At 44.2% G+C, this 18,044-nt stretch overlaps 1 protein-coding gene across 3 annotated transcripts in view; it reads left to right on the plus strand.

Moving 5' to 3' along the window:
* TRIO (trio Rho guanine nucleotide exchange factor) overlaps positions 1-18,044 on the plus strand; it is a 332,063-nt gene that overhangs the window by 298,628 nt on the left and 15,391 nt on the right. For all 3 annotated transcript variants that reach the window (XM_074356326.1, XM_074356335.1, XM_074356319.1), the window contains exons 38-48: positions 1,936-2,084; positions 3,161-3,227; positions 4,558-4,661; positions 5,800-5,869; positions 7,811-7,900; positions 8,472-8,564; positions 9,283-9,333; positions 9,596-9,673; positions 10,640-10,831; positions 12,057-12,234; positions 16,642-17,465. In XM_074356326.1, coding sequence (XP_074212427.1) covers positions 1,936-2,084; positions 3,161-3,227; positions 4,558-4,661; positions 5,800-5,869; positions 7,811-7,900; positions 8,472-8,564; positions 9,283-9,333; positions 9,596-9,673; positions 10,640-10,831; positions 12,057-12,234; positions 16,642-17,465 — 1,896 coding nt within the window. The remainder of the gene's footprint in view (positions 1-1,935; positions 2,085-3,160; positions 3,228-4,557; positions 4,662-5,799; positions 5,870-7,810; positions 7,901-8,471; positions 8,565-9,282; positions 9,334-9,595; positions 9,674-10,639; positions 10,832-12,056; positions 12,235-16,641; positions 17,466-18,044) is intronic.

Raw genomic sequence — 18,044 nt, forward strand, 5'->3', positions numbered from 1 at the left:
GATCATGTTAGTATGCACTTAGCTAAACCACATCCTGGCTGTGTCTTTGAGAGACAAGTTGATTAATGGTCTAAAAAGACACTTAAATTATACCTAGTGATTTTTTTAAGCATCCTTAAACATTTTAGAAACAACCATTTGCACATATTATATGACCATTAAAATCATTTTTATCTACTAATTGAATTGGTTTTCCCATGGACTGTTGGGAATCATGTGAATCATGTTAATACCCTCTGCCCTGTCCTGCTCCCCGTGACTGAGAGACTCCCGCACGTCTCACCGTGTGCTGTGGACCCTCAGTCATCCTGCTTGCTTTCCTGTGGGCCAGCTCTTAGGCTGTCACACCTTCATAATCGGATTTGACCGTGTTGCACTGGGGAGGGGGAGAGGCGAGGGTTCTACTGTTGTGCAGTCAGTGTCCCAGGAACTGAGTCTCCTTACCCTGAACCCTGAGGATTCTACCTGAAGAGGAAAAACCACCCTGCAGTCCTTTCCCTGGGACTTGCTCCTCTCTCTACCCACACGTTCCTGATCAGTGTTGAAAGGCACTGGCTTTCCTGAGCACCAGCCGCGGGGCAGGAGTAGCCGGCGGCCACGGTGACCGTTTGATTTGACTTTGGGGCTTGCTCCTCTTCGTTGGCCTCAATACGAAGGGAGATACAAGAAAGAATGAAAATAAACAAAATAAACATCTAACTCAAAGTATTAGAAGAAAAACAAAATTTTTTTAAAAAGTGAAAGGAATGAATTCATAGAGATAAAAGCAGAAATTAAAGAGTTGGAAAACAAAAATAGTAAAATAAGAAATAAAACGCAAAAGTTCCTTCTTTCAAAATGTACACTGCATGAATGGACTTGGGTCCCCAAAGCTGTGCTTAGTGATGATGTCAGCTTCAGCCTGTTACTCTTAAGGGGGGGAACGGGACAAGTATTAAGAGGTTTTAATTTGATGGGAAATAGTAAGTGTTCTTGTAGCTTTTATTGGGCTTTTTATTTAAAGATAAATAAAGATGGTTCAGATGTTGAAATGCTTCTTGATCACCTCTGTATGTCCAGCTGGGGTGCTTTGGAAATTTTAAAAGTACTAGTACCTGTACCCCTAGGAGCTTTGTAAATTCAGGTTAAGAAAGAAAATTAATTAATATGTACCAATTAGAAAGTAATCAGTCACACTAATCATTGTCACACTAATCCAGGGAGAAGAGTCATCAGTAGTCAGCTAAGAAGATTTGCTTGAGGTTCTGCAGAGGCTCTAACAATGAAAACAGTCACCTGCAGAAACTAAAATCCAGGGGGGAGACAGAGTTTTGGATAAGTGAGGCCAGCATGACAACTACTTCCTACAGAAGAAGGAAGTGTGAGTGTCACAGAGAGATCAATTTTAGCTGGGTGATCTGTGTGTACTAAAGGATGTCGAGGCTTCATGAATAATTAAGAAACAAATAATTTGCTTGAATTAAAATATAGGCTGCTGATATTGCTACATAGCCTACCAATAAGTGATGTGGGCAGTGTGCTGGGGGAAGCCCGCCCGATCCAGGCGACTCCACAGCTTCTGAAATGGTCATGATCTCACGTGGTGGGAGTGTACCTGACAAGAAAATGGCTAGATCTGAAATGGGTCTGGGGCTGTGATGTAAGCCAGCTTGTACTGTTTCTAATTATTTGGTAACCAGGAACAGAATCTGTTAACATACAAATTCACTGTCCTTTTCATCTTAACTTTCCTCTTTTGTCCATCTCCTCTTACTCAGTTTTTAAATTAGTGCTCGGGGTTTTGTTATTAAATACTATGTGATTTTACAAACATGGATTCTGTAATGTCACAGTCAGGCCCCCTGTATTTTCTGACGTATGAGATTTTCTTGCCCTAATTTCAGCCTCATGGACCGTGTGGGCAGGAAGTGTGACTGTTGATCTGGTTTCTTCCAGGCGCTGGAGGATCGACCCAGCTCCCTCCTTGTCGACCAGGGAGACAGTAGCAGCCCCTCCTTCAACCCTTCTGACAATTCCCTTCTCTCCTCCTCCTCGCCCATCGATGAGATGGAAGAAAGGAAATCGAGCTCTTTAAAGAGACGGCAGTAAGACAAACATTTTTGTTGTCATTGTTTGGCGGCTTTCCTCCTGTCTGTCATCTTCAAAGCTGTGACTGGGGTGCATGTCTGAGTCAGCACAAGGAAGAGACCTGGGGTCTCTCGCTGAGGGATTGTGCAAGTGGTCGCAGGGTACTCAGACCCTCGGGGAGGCACAGTAAGCCCTAGCTGCAGTTTCTCGTGTTTCATTTGTGTATTTTACTGTATTCATAAGTCAGAATGACACAAGAATATCTTCTGGTAAGAAACCACTATACATTCTATCATATACGTAGTTGTGAAGAAAAAGAAAGCAACGTAAAATTAAATACAGTCCCCCAAACTTGAATACTTTTCAAACATACCTTAGTGGTAGAATTTTTTAGTTCTGTAAAGCAGCTTGTAGTGAAAAAAAAAAGCCCTGAAAAATATTATAAAAGGTTTAAAATTGCATTTGGAGAAGAGACCTGGTTTTATTGAGGGCTGTATGATGTCGCGCACATAGGTGAGCCTCATCAGTGCTGACTGAATGAACAAACCTTTACAGGCCAATTGAGGTGGTTTGCTGTACCTGATCAAGTAATTGTCTTATATTACCTGTGTGGCTGTAAACAGTTACTGAACCTTGCAAAAAGAAACTTCTAAATGATGTGATCAGACCCAAGGCTTTAGACATCTGGGTTACTTTTTTTTTTTTTGTATGTCCAATGAACCTTTGAATGACTTAATCATTAAAACACAAAGGAGCAAGAAACTTGCTTCCTTTAACATCGTGCCTTTACAACAAAGTTACATCTAAACTTCTCTCGGTCATCACACACGTGCTGAGTCCAGTTGTGCTGAGTCCACACTGGATGCGAGATGTCTCGTGACTTCAGCAGCTCCCATGGGTCACCCATGTGAACCTGTGAGTGACTCGGGACACACAGGAATTGGAGACCCAGTTGTGCAAGTTTGATAGGTTACTACACCATCCCTGCAGAAATCTCATCTGATAAGAACAAAAGAGCAAAATAATTCTTTTAGAAAATTTCTTAGCATGGATTGTAAACACTGCTTTTTCTCTTTTTTTTTTTTTTTCCCAGCTACGTTTTGCAAGAATTAGTGGAGACAGAGCGTGACTATGTGCGGGACCTCGGCTATGTGGTTGAGGTATGTGTTTTCAGAGATTTAATAACCTATAACAGCCCTAAGAGTTGTCATAGGGGTATCATGCTGGAGAATTGAATGCTAATACCGTCTCAAAAGCTTTAAAAACATTTTCGACGAAAACAAAACACAGTAACAACAACCAATAAAATATTTCTGAGAAATCAAATTTAGCCAGTTACCTCAACAATCTGTCTTCACTTTGAAAGGCTTTTTTCTTGGCATGGTACATCTTGACATAGTCTCTTTTTTATAATTCAGTTTGTAAATATTGTCTCCAACCATTGAATTTATTATATGGAAATCTTGCCTTTAATTATTTTCAAGAGTGGGTACCACCACAGAAATGAGAATATCATTGGTTGAAACGTCATTGTGGCAACTTCTCCATCCACCTGGTTCAGAGCTTGGTCTGTGGCTACTACCCCAGGCCATTTGCTTGTAGTTTTCACAGAACGAATGTGTCACCACTTGCATTGACCAGAAGTTGTTATGCACTTTGTAGCTATAGCAAAACTTCTGCCTTTCATACTAAATCGAGGACCATCTCTAGGTTTATCCTACCATCAAGTTCAGGGCATAATCATACTAATAAACTCAACTCATCAAAAAGCAATTTTTGTAATAAAAATCTTTATCACTTATTCTTTCAGCTTTGCTGATATGTACAGGGCAGTACTTTCTAGATGTACATTCCATTAAAAGTAATGGCTATTACAGTTACTTCTATAACATAATAGATTAAACATGCTTATTCTATCTGCAGTTCATTACTAACAATAAAATAAGTAACTTGAAAACTTCAGAGGTTCTTATACAGACTGAATCCCATTTTGAGTTACAGAGAAGTTTTAAACCACATTTTGGCAACCTAGTTAATCAACTGATGTTAAAAATCAATTTGTGAAAAGTATATTGTTAAATCCTTATTTAACAAATTATGTAAATCTAAAAAGAAAAGAAAGTCTGTTTATATCAGATAAATACTGACAGCAAAGGAAACATGCTTCTGGACAAATATTTAATATTTACAAGCTGACAAAATAGTTTTATCAAACCATTTACATTTACTTAAACTTTCCAGGTCCTTAGAAGAGTTTTGACCTGTGAATACTAAACAGTTCAGGGCATGAAAATCATGGCAATGAATGTAACTATATTTCAAGTGCCAGTTGAGAATACATTTCACAAAGGGTTTTTGTTCTTAAATAAAGAATTGGTTTACAAGACAGGCACAGGTCTGTTTTATCCTTTATGACCGCCAATCAGTAAGCCGTCACTTGACTCAAACATGTTCAGTGAAATCATCTTATTTTTAAATCTTTCATTTTAGGGCTACATGGCACTTATGAAAGAAGACGGTGTTCCCGATGACATGAAGGGGAAAGACAAGATCGTGTTTGGCAACATCCATCAGATTTACGACTGGCACAGAGAGTACGTAAAACACATGCTGTGTGCGGTGGCATGCACTGCGTCTTCACTCGCTCCGCTGCCTCGTGGCAGGCACATGGTGAAGGATATTTGTTGATTCGTTTCATGCTGTGACCTGTGTGGCCTTGTGGACGTAGTTGGTGTAAAGGAACTAGTTCTGCATTGAGGACTTTCGTGGTTGCATTTTGTGGCAGGTGGAAGCCTCTCACCTTCCCCCTGCGGGTCCATCCCAGGCCCGTGCTGGGGGTGGCTAGAAGCCCAGGCACCCCGTGTGACTGCCTAGTCCTGACCCCCAGCCCTTTGCTTCCCCTTTCTGTGCCTCCATTCTTCATCTCCACAACCTGGGTCAGAGTGGTATCCACCCCCGGGACTGCTGTGAAGAGTGACTGACTTAATATAATACATGTGAGGTGCTTAGAACCACATCTCCGTGGAGTAAGCCTTAATAAGTGTTTCTGAGTAGAATTGCAGCCACGTCTTCAGTGAATACAAATTACTGTTAGAGGTTTTTTTCAAGTCAGTAAGTGATAATTCAGGTAGGCATACATCCTACCAACAAATACGGCCCAGAAGAAGTGAAGACAGTTTTGCTTCTGTGGTTATACCTAATTTTGATCTTAAAGGGAGCTAATGTTTGTGACCTCAAAATTGATTTTTACTATATTTGAGAAAATTTTACAAGGCTGGCACAGGTCGCATTCAGTATTTTGTATCTGTTATTATCCAATTTGAGCCTGTTAAAAATCACCATGGAAAGAATACGAAACTCACAGGTAAGAGGACCAAGTTTTTAAAAAGCAAAATGACCGATTGCTTTGAAACACTTATGTTTTTTTACCCTGTATTCAAATGAGATGTTACTGTTTGCATCATTTAAAAAACGAAAGTGAGACAAAAATGTTGATGCAAAGGAAGGGAAGGTTGCCAGTCAAGGGATGTCTCACTCTGCCTTGCCTTTTTAAACTGTCCCCTTTTGCTTTCTGTCCTAACAATGTTTTCAGTGTGCATTGTATTTGTTAAGTATATACTTTACACTTCCCAATGACTCGTGTCAAAACAGGCTATTTGGAAAATATACACCTCAATCTAAAATTGGAAGGCCAAATTGGAAATGGGTCTCATATTTCCCCTCTCCTTTCAGCTTTTTTTTAGGAGAGTTGGAGAAGTGCCTTGAAGATCCAGAAAAACTGGGATCCCTTTTTGTTAAACATGTAAGTACAATAGCAGGATTTACTTCTGCTCTCTATTGTCATACTTAGTCATTGGTTTGCCACATTAAAGGAGAACACGCTTATAGTTTACAAAAATGCTTATATTAAGAATAAAATAGAACTGTACAGTGTCAGCTGGTTGGAATTAAAATCCCCCGTTGCTCTTCTACATGTAAATGGCCTGCTTTCCTGGTCATCTGGCCTCCAGTGGGCTATTTAGCTCACAAACGGTACAGGATGGTCAGAAGGGGACCAGAGCCAGACCAGAAGCGGGAACATTTGGGGATGTCTGTGGGCAAACAGGTGTCCGGTGCAGATGGTGATGCACCTAGATGTGCAGTGGGTTCAATACAGTAGCCAAATATATGTGTAAGTAACTAAAATGAGTGTGTTAATGGTTAAATTTTTTTTTAGGAAAAATTACTATATTTTCAAAAAAATAGTGACCAGAGTTTTTGTATTTTTGCAGATCTCCTTAATGTGTGGCTTAATAGAAGAAAGATGCATTTTTATATGTATTTCTGTATTGAACCTACTGTCATATGTTTTTTAGTTAAAATTTATGGGGAAAAAAATATCCTTACACAGATATTTGATGGGAAAGGGATGAGTATTTTAATAGCCTTTTCAGATAATTATAGACAGTTTTCTTAGATACTACACAAAAACTCAGCAAGTGATCATTTCTTAAAGGTCAGTTGCAACATGGAACCTGAAAACCCACTGGTGAACCTCTCCCTTGCTGTTACACTAAGTCATTGGACTGTCTCTCGCGTAAAGGCTCCTTCACCCCTGCGCCAGCTTGCAGCTTCCTGCACTGGTCTGTTGGAAAATACTGGTTCACGGATTTAGACACATCTTCCAGATGTTGAAACATTTCAATAAACAGTATGGAAAAATCAGATTTGTTCACATCACCACGCATCTCTCCAGAAAAGTCTTTAAGTATCGTCAAGTACAAGGTGGCAGATCCATGTTTTCCAAAATTCTAATTTTTTGCTTGAAAGCTCAAATTTTCATTATTAACAGACATTGCCAGTTGTTTGCCTTAAAACAGCAGGCTCTTTTGTTCCTGTTCAGGGAAATGTCTACCCCATACCCACGTGTAAATAATTAGACTTTGTGTCCATCATTCTTTCAAGTAAAAATGGTGGTCCACGGAAACAAGCCGTCGGTTCAGGTCACAGCTCAGTCCCACGAGTGCATGGCCTTGGCTACTCTCATACACGGCAGAAGTGTCACGAGGACCTCTGTCTTGTCACAGGAATGTTAAAAAGATGTCTACTACTTGGTGGTTGAGTTTTATTAAAACGGCTTTTTATTCCTTCATCAAGGACATTCTCAGGTGAAGGTGGCATGTGAAGGGCATTTGCTAAGCTGCCTGCCGTTTCTCCTACCGCTGGTTTCGCACATCAGTGCAAATGGTAGCACAGTGGAGAGGGCAGGTGACAAAATAATAGTATTATTTTGAAAATAGTTTTGACCTAATGGATCCCCAAAGAGCCTCAGGTACCCCAGGGGGTGCCCACCACACTTGGAGGATCACACATTAAGGGATATCTCACTGTCTACTTCCTCCCTGCCTTCAGGACTTGAGATTAAGAGCTTTTTCCAACCTACCAAAAAGAGCCAGGCTTCCTGGGACCATTGGCGGGGATTGAAGGGGTGGGAGTGATGCTTGGTTTAATATTAAGCCCTGTGTCCTTTCATTGCCTCTGGTGTTTGCTGGGGAAAGCGCAGGGTTTGATGTATCTGAGGAACGATAATGAAGGACTGTTTTTGGAGCCAGAAAGCAGAATGTCCATCCACATCATGAATCTGGAATGTGCTCCCAAGAGTCTAAACCGTGCGGTTTTATTTGAAGCACAGTTCCTTTATGAATGAGCTGACATGCGCACGTGCTCCTCTGTTCTAACCCAGCTGTTTGCCTTTCATTCCCAGGAGAGAAGGTTGCACATGTACATAGTTTATTGTCAGAATAAGCCAAAGTCCGAGCACATCGTCTCAGAATACATTGATACTTTTTTTGAGGTAAGAACTAAGTTAGAATCTTTTGCTAACAGTTGATTTCCAAAAATTGAAGTATTGTTTGTTTCCCAGGAGATTAAGCAATCATCCAGAAAGTTAGCCTCAGTTATGAGTTCTGAACCTGTATTTCCCTCCTAGAAGTCAGAGAAATGAGTGTGAGTTCAAGCTATGATTGTATCCCTTAGCATTCAGAGGACTAGGGTCCTGGTTAAAGTAAGGGTTTTTTATTAAATCAGTTTCAAACTTAAGACTCATTACAAACCCAGAATAATTTATGATCTAAACTTTTAGCCTGGAAATAAAAATCCTTATATGAATAAAAGGAAGCAAGTGAAAGAAGGCCTTTTAAAGCAAGTGTGGCAGACCATTTTGGGAAACAGCTCAGAAAGGTTCAGGTGTCAAACTTGGACGTTCTGAGCCATCGCATGGCACTGGTTGGCTGTGTGCAGTGTGACCTCTTTCCTGGTTACTTCTACCATGGTGTCGTTAGCATTCCTGACAATGACAGGCACTGAAAACAACTGCCTTTTAAAAGACAGCACTGAAGATCCTTGTTTCTCCTTTGAAACCACAGGACTTAAAGCAGCGCCTTGGCCACAGGCTGCAACTCACAGATTTGCTGATCAAACCAGTGCAGAGAATCATGAAGTACCAGCTGCTGCTGAAGGTGAGGGCTGGCCGGGTCGCAGCCGGTGGCGGGAGGGCGAGACTTGGGGGCAGGGAGGCTTTGGCAGGTGACAGGGATATTTCTGTAAAAAATATGAGACAGTCTTGTTATTCCTGATTTTAAATATTCCAGAGTAAACTTTTTTAATTGAATAAAACACCTTACACTATTTCCTCAATGTTTTCATTGACGTGAGGTTCTGAACCAAAATGTCAGTGAAAGTGAACGTTTCCCCCCCCCACGGGTCTTTGATACTAACGAGATTTCTTTGGCTCCATCCACCTTACATGTTTTCTCATCTTCTTGGCACTTCCGATCAAATTAAATGTTTAATCCCTGCGCGTTCCTCTGTCAGTTCCACAGTAGCCATTGATTGATTCAGGTTCCTAAGCACAGCTGAGGGCAGAGTCACACCATTTTCCATGATAAAAGTGACTGTTTAAATATATTGCAATTCCTTCATGTATAAAACTTGGAACCTGGATGTAAAGAGAGATGGGGGCTTGTCCTGGAGTCAGGCGGCAGCCGTGACCTGCTTGGATAGATCTGGTCTGACTTTGCTCTGCTGAAGCTTGAAGTCCACATAAGAATCCCTTTCCTGTGTGTTACTGGGAGGTAAAGATGAGGACATGGGCCTGGCACGTCATGCGTGATCAGAAAGGGGACTGCTGTTGTGACCGTCACCCTCGTCATGGCCTTCTCTCCATTTCCCTCGCAGGACTTCCTCAAGTATTCCAAAAAAGCCAGCCTGGATACGTCAGAACTGGAGGTACTTACACCCCGCTGGGCCTCCAGGGTCTGCCCCGGCTCCCCAGCCCGTCTCTCAATCCCTACGTGTCTGAAGTAGCCCGTCCCTGGGAGGGAGGGATGGTTGCAGCGGGTGGTGGCGGGTCTCCCCATCCTGGACGTGCCCCTGCAAGCTAGAGGTGGGAGAGGGAGAGGAACTGAATGTGGGGGTGTATTTGAGGGCTAGCACACTTGCTTCGCCCCCGAGGAAGCGATCGCTCACTCTGCTTTCCCCCGCCCCGCAGAGAGCCGTGGAGGTCATGTGCATAGTCCCCAAGCGGTGCAACGACATGATGAACGTCGGGCGGCTGCAGGGATTTGACGTAATGCGGCTGTTCTTCTTTAAACTCGCTCCTCTGGCTGCCATCCCTTTCTTTTGTCTCGGATTCTTTATCTCCACCTGTAGAAAGCTGATCCTTTTTGCTTGGTTTTCTGTCTTCTCTCGCTGTCCTTCAACCTGATTGATGTTTTCTTTCAACTTCTTTCGGTATATTTGATTTGCTCCTTGGGGACCTTCCTCTGCTCCAAGCCCAGCGCCTCATGGCGGAAACCAGCAGGGCTCTGCTTAGTCTCTTGGGCCCTCTGCTCCTGCAAGAGCGGTGTTTCCTTTCCCGGCACGGAGTGGGAAGCAGGTGGCCGGTCCATCTGTCATCCCTGGAAGCGTGACTTCGGGGTCACTGTGCTCATCATTAGTCTGCAGACTTTCCTATGAGTTGCCAGACTACTCAGATTACACATTACCTATGAGTATCCTAAGGATATTCAGAACCAGAATCCTTCCCCCCAACCCCCAATTTGATTATTGAGTGAAGAGACAGGAGTTTTTCCTTTTCTTGCCTACTGTTCTGCTAGAGGATTGGGTTTAACCTGCTGGTGCTATGGTTCTCAGAGAAGTAAACCCAGACTCTCCTGGAGAGCTCTGAAAACCCAGGTTCCCAAGCAATGTGACCAGGTCCCTCTGGGGGTGCTGGTGTTGCTGGGCGGGGGACCGCACTTGAGAAGCGTTCTTCCACTGCAAACGAGATCCTGAGACCCACTGTCAGGCTTTGATTGTAACTCATGCCAGTGAAGTACACGAAGGTCGGCAAGAATTTGACATGGGTGATTTTTCTTTTGGGGGCTCAGAACTCATTAGAATAAAAGACATTTTTAGACTCTATAAACGAATACATGAAAGATACTTTATTATTCTGTGGGAGGAAAGCTAAAGAAAACAGAACTTCATCTGTCTTAACTTAGAATGCAATGTTTTCTTCTCCTATTCCTTTGCCCCCTTTTCCTTGTTCTAGGGTAAAATTGTTGCCCAGGGCAAGCTGCTCTTACAGGACACATTCTTGGTCACAGACCAAGACACGGGACTTCTGCCTCGCTGCAGAGAGAGGCGGGTGTTCCTCTTCGAGCAGATCGTCATTTTCAGCGAGCCGCTTGATAAAAAAAAGGGCTTCTCCATGCCAGGATTCCTATTTAAGAACAGCGTCAAGGTAACCTGTAGGCATGTGTTTTCTCATGTGCTAACGCATACACCCGTCATGCTGATAAACTGTTTCCTTTTTAATGGTGGCATGTCCTGCTGTCTTGTTTATTAAATATTTAGAAAATTTTCTAATACATTTCAGAACCTTTAAATTCACTCCATCCATCCGCCATCTGTGTCCTCAGTGGCCAATGTCTTCCACATGCTGCAGCCACTCATTTGTACCACGAGAGGCCCTCACCGTGGTTAGTTTTTGTGCTCCACCTTCTCTAGGACCAAGTGAAATTTGTTTAAGTTCAGGGGCCTGGATTGGGAGAGGAGAGCTTAGCCAGGGTCGTCTTCCCCACTTAACAAAGAGCTATTCTGCACTCAGCTCGGCCTGGGGCTCGAGGGATGGATGAGGCAGGCGGTCCGTGTCCTGGGGTAGCTTGCTTTCTGATAGAAAAAAATTTATTGTCTGATAAACAATAAAATTATCGCAAATGACCCTGAGTCCTAGAAAAGGGACAAACCAAGGGTGAGAGAGAGGAGGCCTGAGGTCCCAGCAGATTACCATTTCTGGTTAATTGTTTAAGCTACTGGTTGAACTCCTGGTAATCCCCATGTACCTGAGTGAGAAGAGTCATTAAAAAGCTTTAAGGTAATGATTCCTGAGGCAATAAAAATGGCAGCTCAGCCAAAAAGTGGTTGTTTCAGTTTTGACCTAGGATGAACTGTGCCCTCGACCAGTGGGAATAAATGGGCTTTCGTTTTTTTATCGTGGTAAAATACACATAACATAAAAATTAGCAACTTAACCATTGTTCAGTGTACAGCCCAATGGCATTAAGGACATTCACATTGTTGTGCAGCTGTCACCACCGTCCACCTCCAGAACTCTTCATCTTCTAAAACTAAAACTCCATACTCATTAAACACTAACTCCCCATTCCACCTCCCCTGGCCCTGCAACCAGCCTTCCATGTACTGTCTCTGGGAGTCTGATGACTCTAGGTACCTCAGCTAAGTGGAATCATAACAGTGTTCATCTTTTGATGACTGGCTCATTTCACGTAGCATAATGTCCTCCAGGTTCAGCTGTGTTGTACCTTATGACAGACTGTCCTTCCTTTTTAAGGCTGAAAAATAGTCTATGGTATATATAGACCAGACTTTGATTATCCATTCATCTGTTGATGGACACATGGGTTGCTTCTGCCTTTCAGCCGTTGTGAGTAACACTTTTTTTTCAGGTGAGTTGCCTTTGCCTGGAGGAAAATGTGGAAAACGATCCCTGTAAATTTGCTCTGACATCGAGGGCGGGTGATGTGGTGGAGACCTTCATCTTGCATTCATCCAGCCCAAGTGTTCGGCAAACGTGGATCCATGAAATCAACCAAATTTTAGAAAACCAGCGCAATTTTTTAAACGGTAATGTGTGTTCTGTTCCTGGGTAGGGGTTTTCTTTCCCTAATGTACAGATTTCTGTTTCTCGTCTCCTATTACATACAAATAATAGGAGACGCAACTTAGTGGACTGGGCACCGTTCTAAGCACGGTCTGTATGTTGCTTCATTTCATCTTCACAATGACCCTGTGTGGCAGGTACTCCTATTGTTCCCATTTTACAGATGAGGAAGCTGAGGCACAAAATGGATTCGTAATTTGCTCCAAGTCCCACAGATTGTTCACAGCAGAGTCAGGATACAGAGCAGGCCATCTGGCTCTTGGCCGTGTGCCCCACACACTACGCTGTTCATTCCGTCCCCCTGGCTCTCGTACCATATGTGCACCAGAGCCCTGTCCTGGGAAAGGAATGCATGAGAAAAAACTTAAGGCAGCGGATGGAATCGGCCAAAGATACTGGAGGCATTCTTGAGGGCAACTTTAAAATTTGTGTTCAATAGCATTGTACATCACGCCTCCCTCCTCATTAGGACAAGACATGTTTTTTCCTTCCCACTTCCATGGCATGAGTGATTCTAGAAGAGCAATACAATAATGATACAGCACAACACCGTGCAGCAGTAAGGGGCCAGACCTCAGGGGAAAGGTCTTCTCCACGTGGAGAGGGAGACCACACTGACCTTATGTCACAGTTATTTTGACTCCTTATAGCCCTGACCTGAAACTGCTTGCTCCTCTTCGTGACAACTGACTTTGACTCTGGTTTTAATTTAACGATCTCAGAAGAGCTTCAAGAATTCAGTGAGAAGCTAAATACTCATTCAATGTGTTTTCTTTCTCCTTTTCTCATGTTCACATTCCATGTCTATGCCCCGGTCCAACAGGACATTATAATTTCTTTTCTTTTTTTCTTTTTTTTTTTTTTAACATTTTTTATTGAGTTACAGTCATTTTACAATGTTGTGTCAAATTCCAGTGTAGAGCACAATTTTTCAGTTATACATGAACATATATATATATATTCATTGTCACATTTTTTTTTCACTGTGAGCTACCACAAGATCTTGTATATATTTTCCTGTACTATACAGTATAATCTTGTTTATCTATTCTACATATGCCTGTCAGTATCTACAAATTTTGAACTCCCAGTCTGTCCCTTCCCACCCTCCACCCCCTTGGGAACCACAAGTTTGTATTCTATGTCTGTGAGTCTGTTTCTCTGTTTCTGTTTGGTATTATGTTCTTTAATTTTTTTTTAAATTCCACATATGAGCAATCTCATATGGTATTTTTCTTTCTCTTTCTGGCTTACTTCACTTGGAATGACATTGTTCGGGAACATCCATGTTGCTGCAAATGGCATTATGTTGTCGGTTTTTATGGCTGAGTAGTATTCCATTGTATAAATATACCACATCTTTATCCAGTCATCTGTTGATGGACATTTAGGCTGTTTCCATGTTTTGGCTATTGTAAATAGTGCTGCTATGAACATTGGGGTGCAGGTGTCATTCTGAAGTAGGGTTCCTTCTGGATATATGCCCAGGAGTGGGATTCCTGGGTCATATGGTAAGTCTATTCCTAGACTTTTGAGGAATCTCCATACTGTTTTCCACAGTGGCTGCACCAAACTGCATTCCCACCAGCAGTGTAGGAAAGTTCCCTTTGTCTCCACAGCCTCTCCAGCATTTGTCATTTGTGGACTTTTGAATGATAGCCATTCTGGCTGGTGTGAGGTGTTACCTCATCGTAGTTTTGATTTGCATTTCTCTGATAATTAGTGATATTGAGCATGTTTTCATGTGCCTATTGATCATTTGTATTTCTTGGAGAATTGCTTGTTTAGGTCTTCTGCCCATTTTTGGATTGGTTTTTTTTTTTTTTTAAGTCATATGAGCTGCTTATATATTCTGGAGATCAAGCCTTTGTCGGTTTCATCGTTTGCAAAAATTTTCTCCCAATCCATAGGTTGTTGTTTTGTTTTACTTATGGTTTCCTTTGCTGTGCAGAAGCTTGTAAGTTTCATTAGGTCCCATTTGTTTATTCTTGCTTTTATTTCTATTGCTTGGGTAGACCGCCCTAGGAGAACATTTTTAAGATGTATGTGAGATAATGTTTTGCCTGTATTTTCTTCTAGGAGGTTTATTGTATCTTGTCTTATGTTTAAGTCTTTGATCCATTTTGAGTTTATGTTTGTGTATGGTGTAAGGGAGTGTTCATTGATTTACATGCTGCTGTCCAGTTTTCCTAACACCATTTGCTGAAGAGACTGTCTTTATTCCATTGTATCTTCTTGCCTCCTTTGTCAAAGATTAGTTGACTGAAAGTTTGTGAGTTCATTTCTGGGCTCTCTGTTCTGTTCCATTGGTCCATATGTCTGTTTTTGTAGCAATACCATGCTGTCTTGATGACTGTAGCTCTATAGTATTGTCTGAAGTCTGGGAGAGTTATTCCTCCAGCCTCTTTCTTTTTCTTCAGTAATGCTTTGGCAATTCTAGGTCTTTTGTGCTTTCATATAAATTTTATTATGAGTTGTTCTAGTTCTGTGAAATATGTCCTGGTTAATTTGATAGGGATTGCATTAAATCTGTAGATTGCCTTGGGCAGTTTGACCATTTTAACAATATTGATTCTTCCAATCCAGGAACATGGGATATCTTTCCGTTTTTTTAAGTCTACTTTAATTTCCTTAATCAGTGTTTTATAGTTCTCTGTGTATAAGTCTTTCACCTCCTTGGTTAGATTTATCCCTAGATATGTTATTACTTTGGGTGCTATTTTAAAGGGGATTGTTTCTTGACTTTCTTTTTCTGTTGATTCATTATTAGTGTAAAGAAATGCAACTGATTTTTGAACGTTAATCTTGTAACCTGCTGCCTTGCTGGATTCTTTGATTAGTTCTAGTAGTTTTTGTGTGGACCTTATAATTTCTTTGTCACATAAAATCACCTCCACACCTTGAATGACACTTAAGAACCAGGAACACAGGCACTAAAATCAGTGTGGAAAATCAATGGGGGAGACTGATGGAACACGTGCTTAGCATGCACAAGGTCCCAGGTTCAATCCCCAGTACCTCCACTAAAAAAAATAAATAAATAAAAAAGAAACTTAAGAAAATAAATAAATAAAAGAATTTTTTTAAAATCAAGGTTACATGGCATTTTTGGCCAAGTGGTAATCAGTTTCTTGGGTGTTAACTCCAGGCTCCTGTCTAGACTGTAGATTGGTCATTGCTTACATGTCCAGTTAGAATTGGATATCTGGGGCTGGTGGGTTGGGGGGATGTTCCCGTTTATGTAGAAAAAAGTTCTGCGCCCATGACTGAGTGAATGCAGGTCTCTTTAAATACGTTGTTCTGAAGTGCTGCATTGAATGCCGGGCCCCAGCATGTAACTACTGGGACGTCTCTGAACCTCTGCTGTCTTCTTCAAAGTAAAGTGAGCTGCCTCCCGAGTTGCAGGCATGACCGAGCCATGCTCTTCAGGTTTCCCAGGTACTTGTTCAGTCTAGAGGACGGTAGTAATTCCTGCTCCCGAGGGTGAAGGAGACCAGGAACATGCTCTCGCCTTAGTCTGTCCGGTGTCATTGGCTCCAGAGTGCACTTCCACACGTGCCTGATGCCTCTGGATTATTGTACATCTCAAAGATTTTCGGTCTTTCAGAATTTGTGTTGGTGTTTCCCCAGATCTTACTTTGCATTTTCCCCGCAGATGATTATGTAACTGAATCACTAAAGCCCAGAGGTGGGACAGCCTCACAACCCACAGTGGTCTGTGCTCTCCTTCCCTTCCATGTCTCTCCTGCCCAGTCTGCAAAGCCGAGGTGGTCTCTGCCTCCCTGTTTGGTAACCACAGGATTGCTTAACTGCTCTCTGGTTTAAGAAGACCATTGCAGCAGCTGGACTAAACTTTTTCACTCAAGGAGCCAGCTGGTACCCGGGGAGGCCCAGCTGACTCCCCTAGCAGCTTGGGACCCCGCTGACACTGGCGATTTGCATGGGACGCTCCCGGCTGATTCAGTTCCTTTTCACTTGGCAGTGGTGCTAGGGCTGTGCTTGCTTCTCCTCCAACCTCTCCTTGACCTTGTACTTCTGCTCCCTTGGCCCCCTGGCCACCCCTCACAGGGCAGGCAGACTGCCCTTGATGGAGCCAATTTAAACTCCTTCATGAACAGGAGGGTAGAATATAAGACCATTTCTTTTTCAGCCCCTGATGTTTGGATGGTGTCAGCCTGCCGCCTGGAGAATGGCTGGGTGTGTCTAGAGCATAGTGATTGGAAGTTAGGTGGATACCCTGTGACTTGACTGTGGGGCACGAAGACCAGCACTCCCTTTCAATTAATTGTGCCTCTTTTCCTTTGGCCCCTGTGGCGGTCCTTTTCTGGGACCCCTGACTGACTCTCTTCTGTATCTCACGTGTCTTCCAGCCTTGACATCACCAATCGAGTATCAGAGGAACCACAGCGGGGGCGGCGGCAGCGGGGGCAGCGGCGGGGGTGGGGGCGGCGGCGGGGCCCCCAGCGGCAGCGGCGGCAGCAACCACGGCGGCGGCCCCGGCAGCGGCGGCGGCCCCCCCAGCTCCAGCCGAAGCAGACCCTCCCGGATCCCCCAGCCTGTCAGACACCACTCCCCCGTGCTGGTCTCCTCTGCAGCCTCCAGCCAAGCAGAGGCAGACAAGATGTCAGGTATGTCCGCTCCCGGCCTGTCACTGCCTCCTCCCAGCAGCAGCCTCGCCCTGGAGCCTGGCCCCAGCCAGCCCACCAGGCGCCCCCCCAGCAGCGAGCCCGAAGGTCCCGAGCGAGAAGCGGAGCCGATCCCCAAGATGAAGGTGATGGACAGCCCCAGGAAGGCCACCGGGATTGCCACGGGTGCCCATCAGGACGGAGCCGCTAAGGAGGCGCGGGCGCCCCCGGAGGACGGCCGCGCGCGGAGCGGCCTGGGCCCCCTGCCCTTGGGCAAGCCCCGGCCCGGGGCCATCTCGCCTCTGAACTCTCCTCTGTCTGCCGCCTTCCCCTCTCCGATCGGCAAGGAGCCCTTGCCCCCTAGCAGCCCCCTGCAGAAGGGGGGCTCCTTCTGGAGCTCCATCCCCGCCTCCCCCTCCAGCCGGCCCGGCTCCTTCACCTTCCCGGGGGACAGTGACTCCCTCCAGCGGCAGGCGCACCGCCACGCGGCCCCCAGCAAGGACACGGACCGCATGAGCACGTGCTCCTCGGCCAGCGAGCAGTCCGTGCAGTCCACCCAGAGCAATGGGGTAAGAGCGCCCGGCCGCCTCCGCCCGCCCGCCCCGCTGCCTCTGTCCCGCGGCTCCTCTTCTAAACCTCCCGCGTCACCGCCGCTGTCCTCGTACTAACTGCGGGCTCTCCGCTGCTGCGCTGCGGTAATCAGCTGCTCCGGGCCTCCCTGCGCACTGACCACGCAGACCCGCGGGACGCCTTCTAACCCCTCCTGCTCCCGGCGGACGGCGCGCTCTCGTCTCTACTAACTCGCTGCTTGCTTGGTTTGTGTCTCCTTAATACGGGAACGCAGATCATTAACCTTCTGAATGCGGCATCTTTAAACCTTTCACGTTTTCCGACCAACCGAGTATCTTGGAACTTCCTCTCTAGCTCCTGCCTTCCTCACACACTTTTTTAGAGGGGTCAGTGTCCCCTCTGTCTACCTCCTACGTCAACTGAAAGCTGTACATTCTAAGCTTTTTGCTCATCGCTTGGTTGTGCTCTTTTACGCCTTAAATTACCTTTGCAGCGTTTTTGACTCATCTGCTGAAAAAAAAAACCTCAAGAAAACTTCCAACAGCAATTCAAAGCAAACTTAAACTGACAAAATGGGT

The sequence above is a fragment of the Camelus bactrianus genome, chromosome 3 (assembly GCF_048773025.1).
Source record: "Camelus bactrianus isolate YW-2024 breed Bactrian camel chromosome 3, ASM4877302v1, whole genome shotgun sequence".
Classification (NCBI taxonomy): Eukaryota; Metazoa; Chordata; class Mammalia; order Artiodactyla; family Camelidae; genus Camelus; species Camelus bactrianus.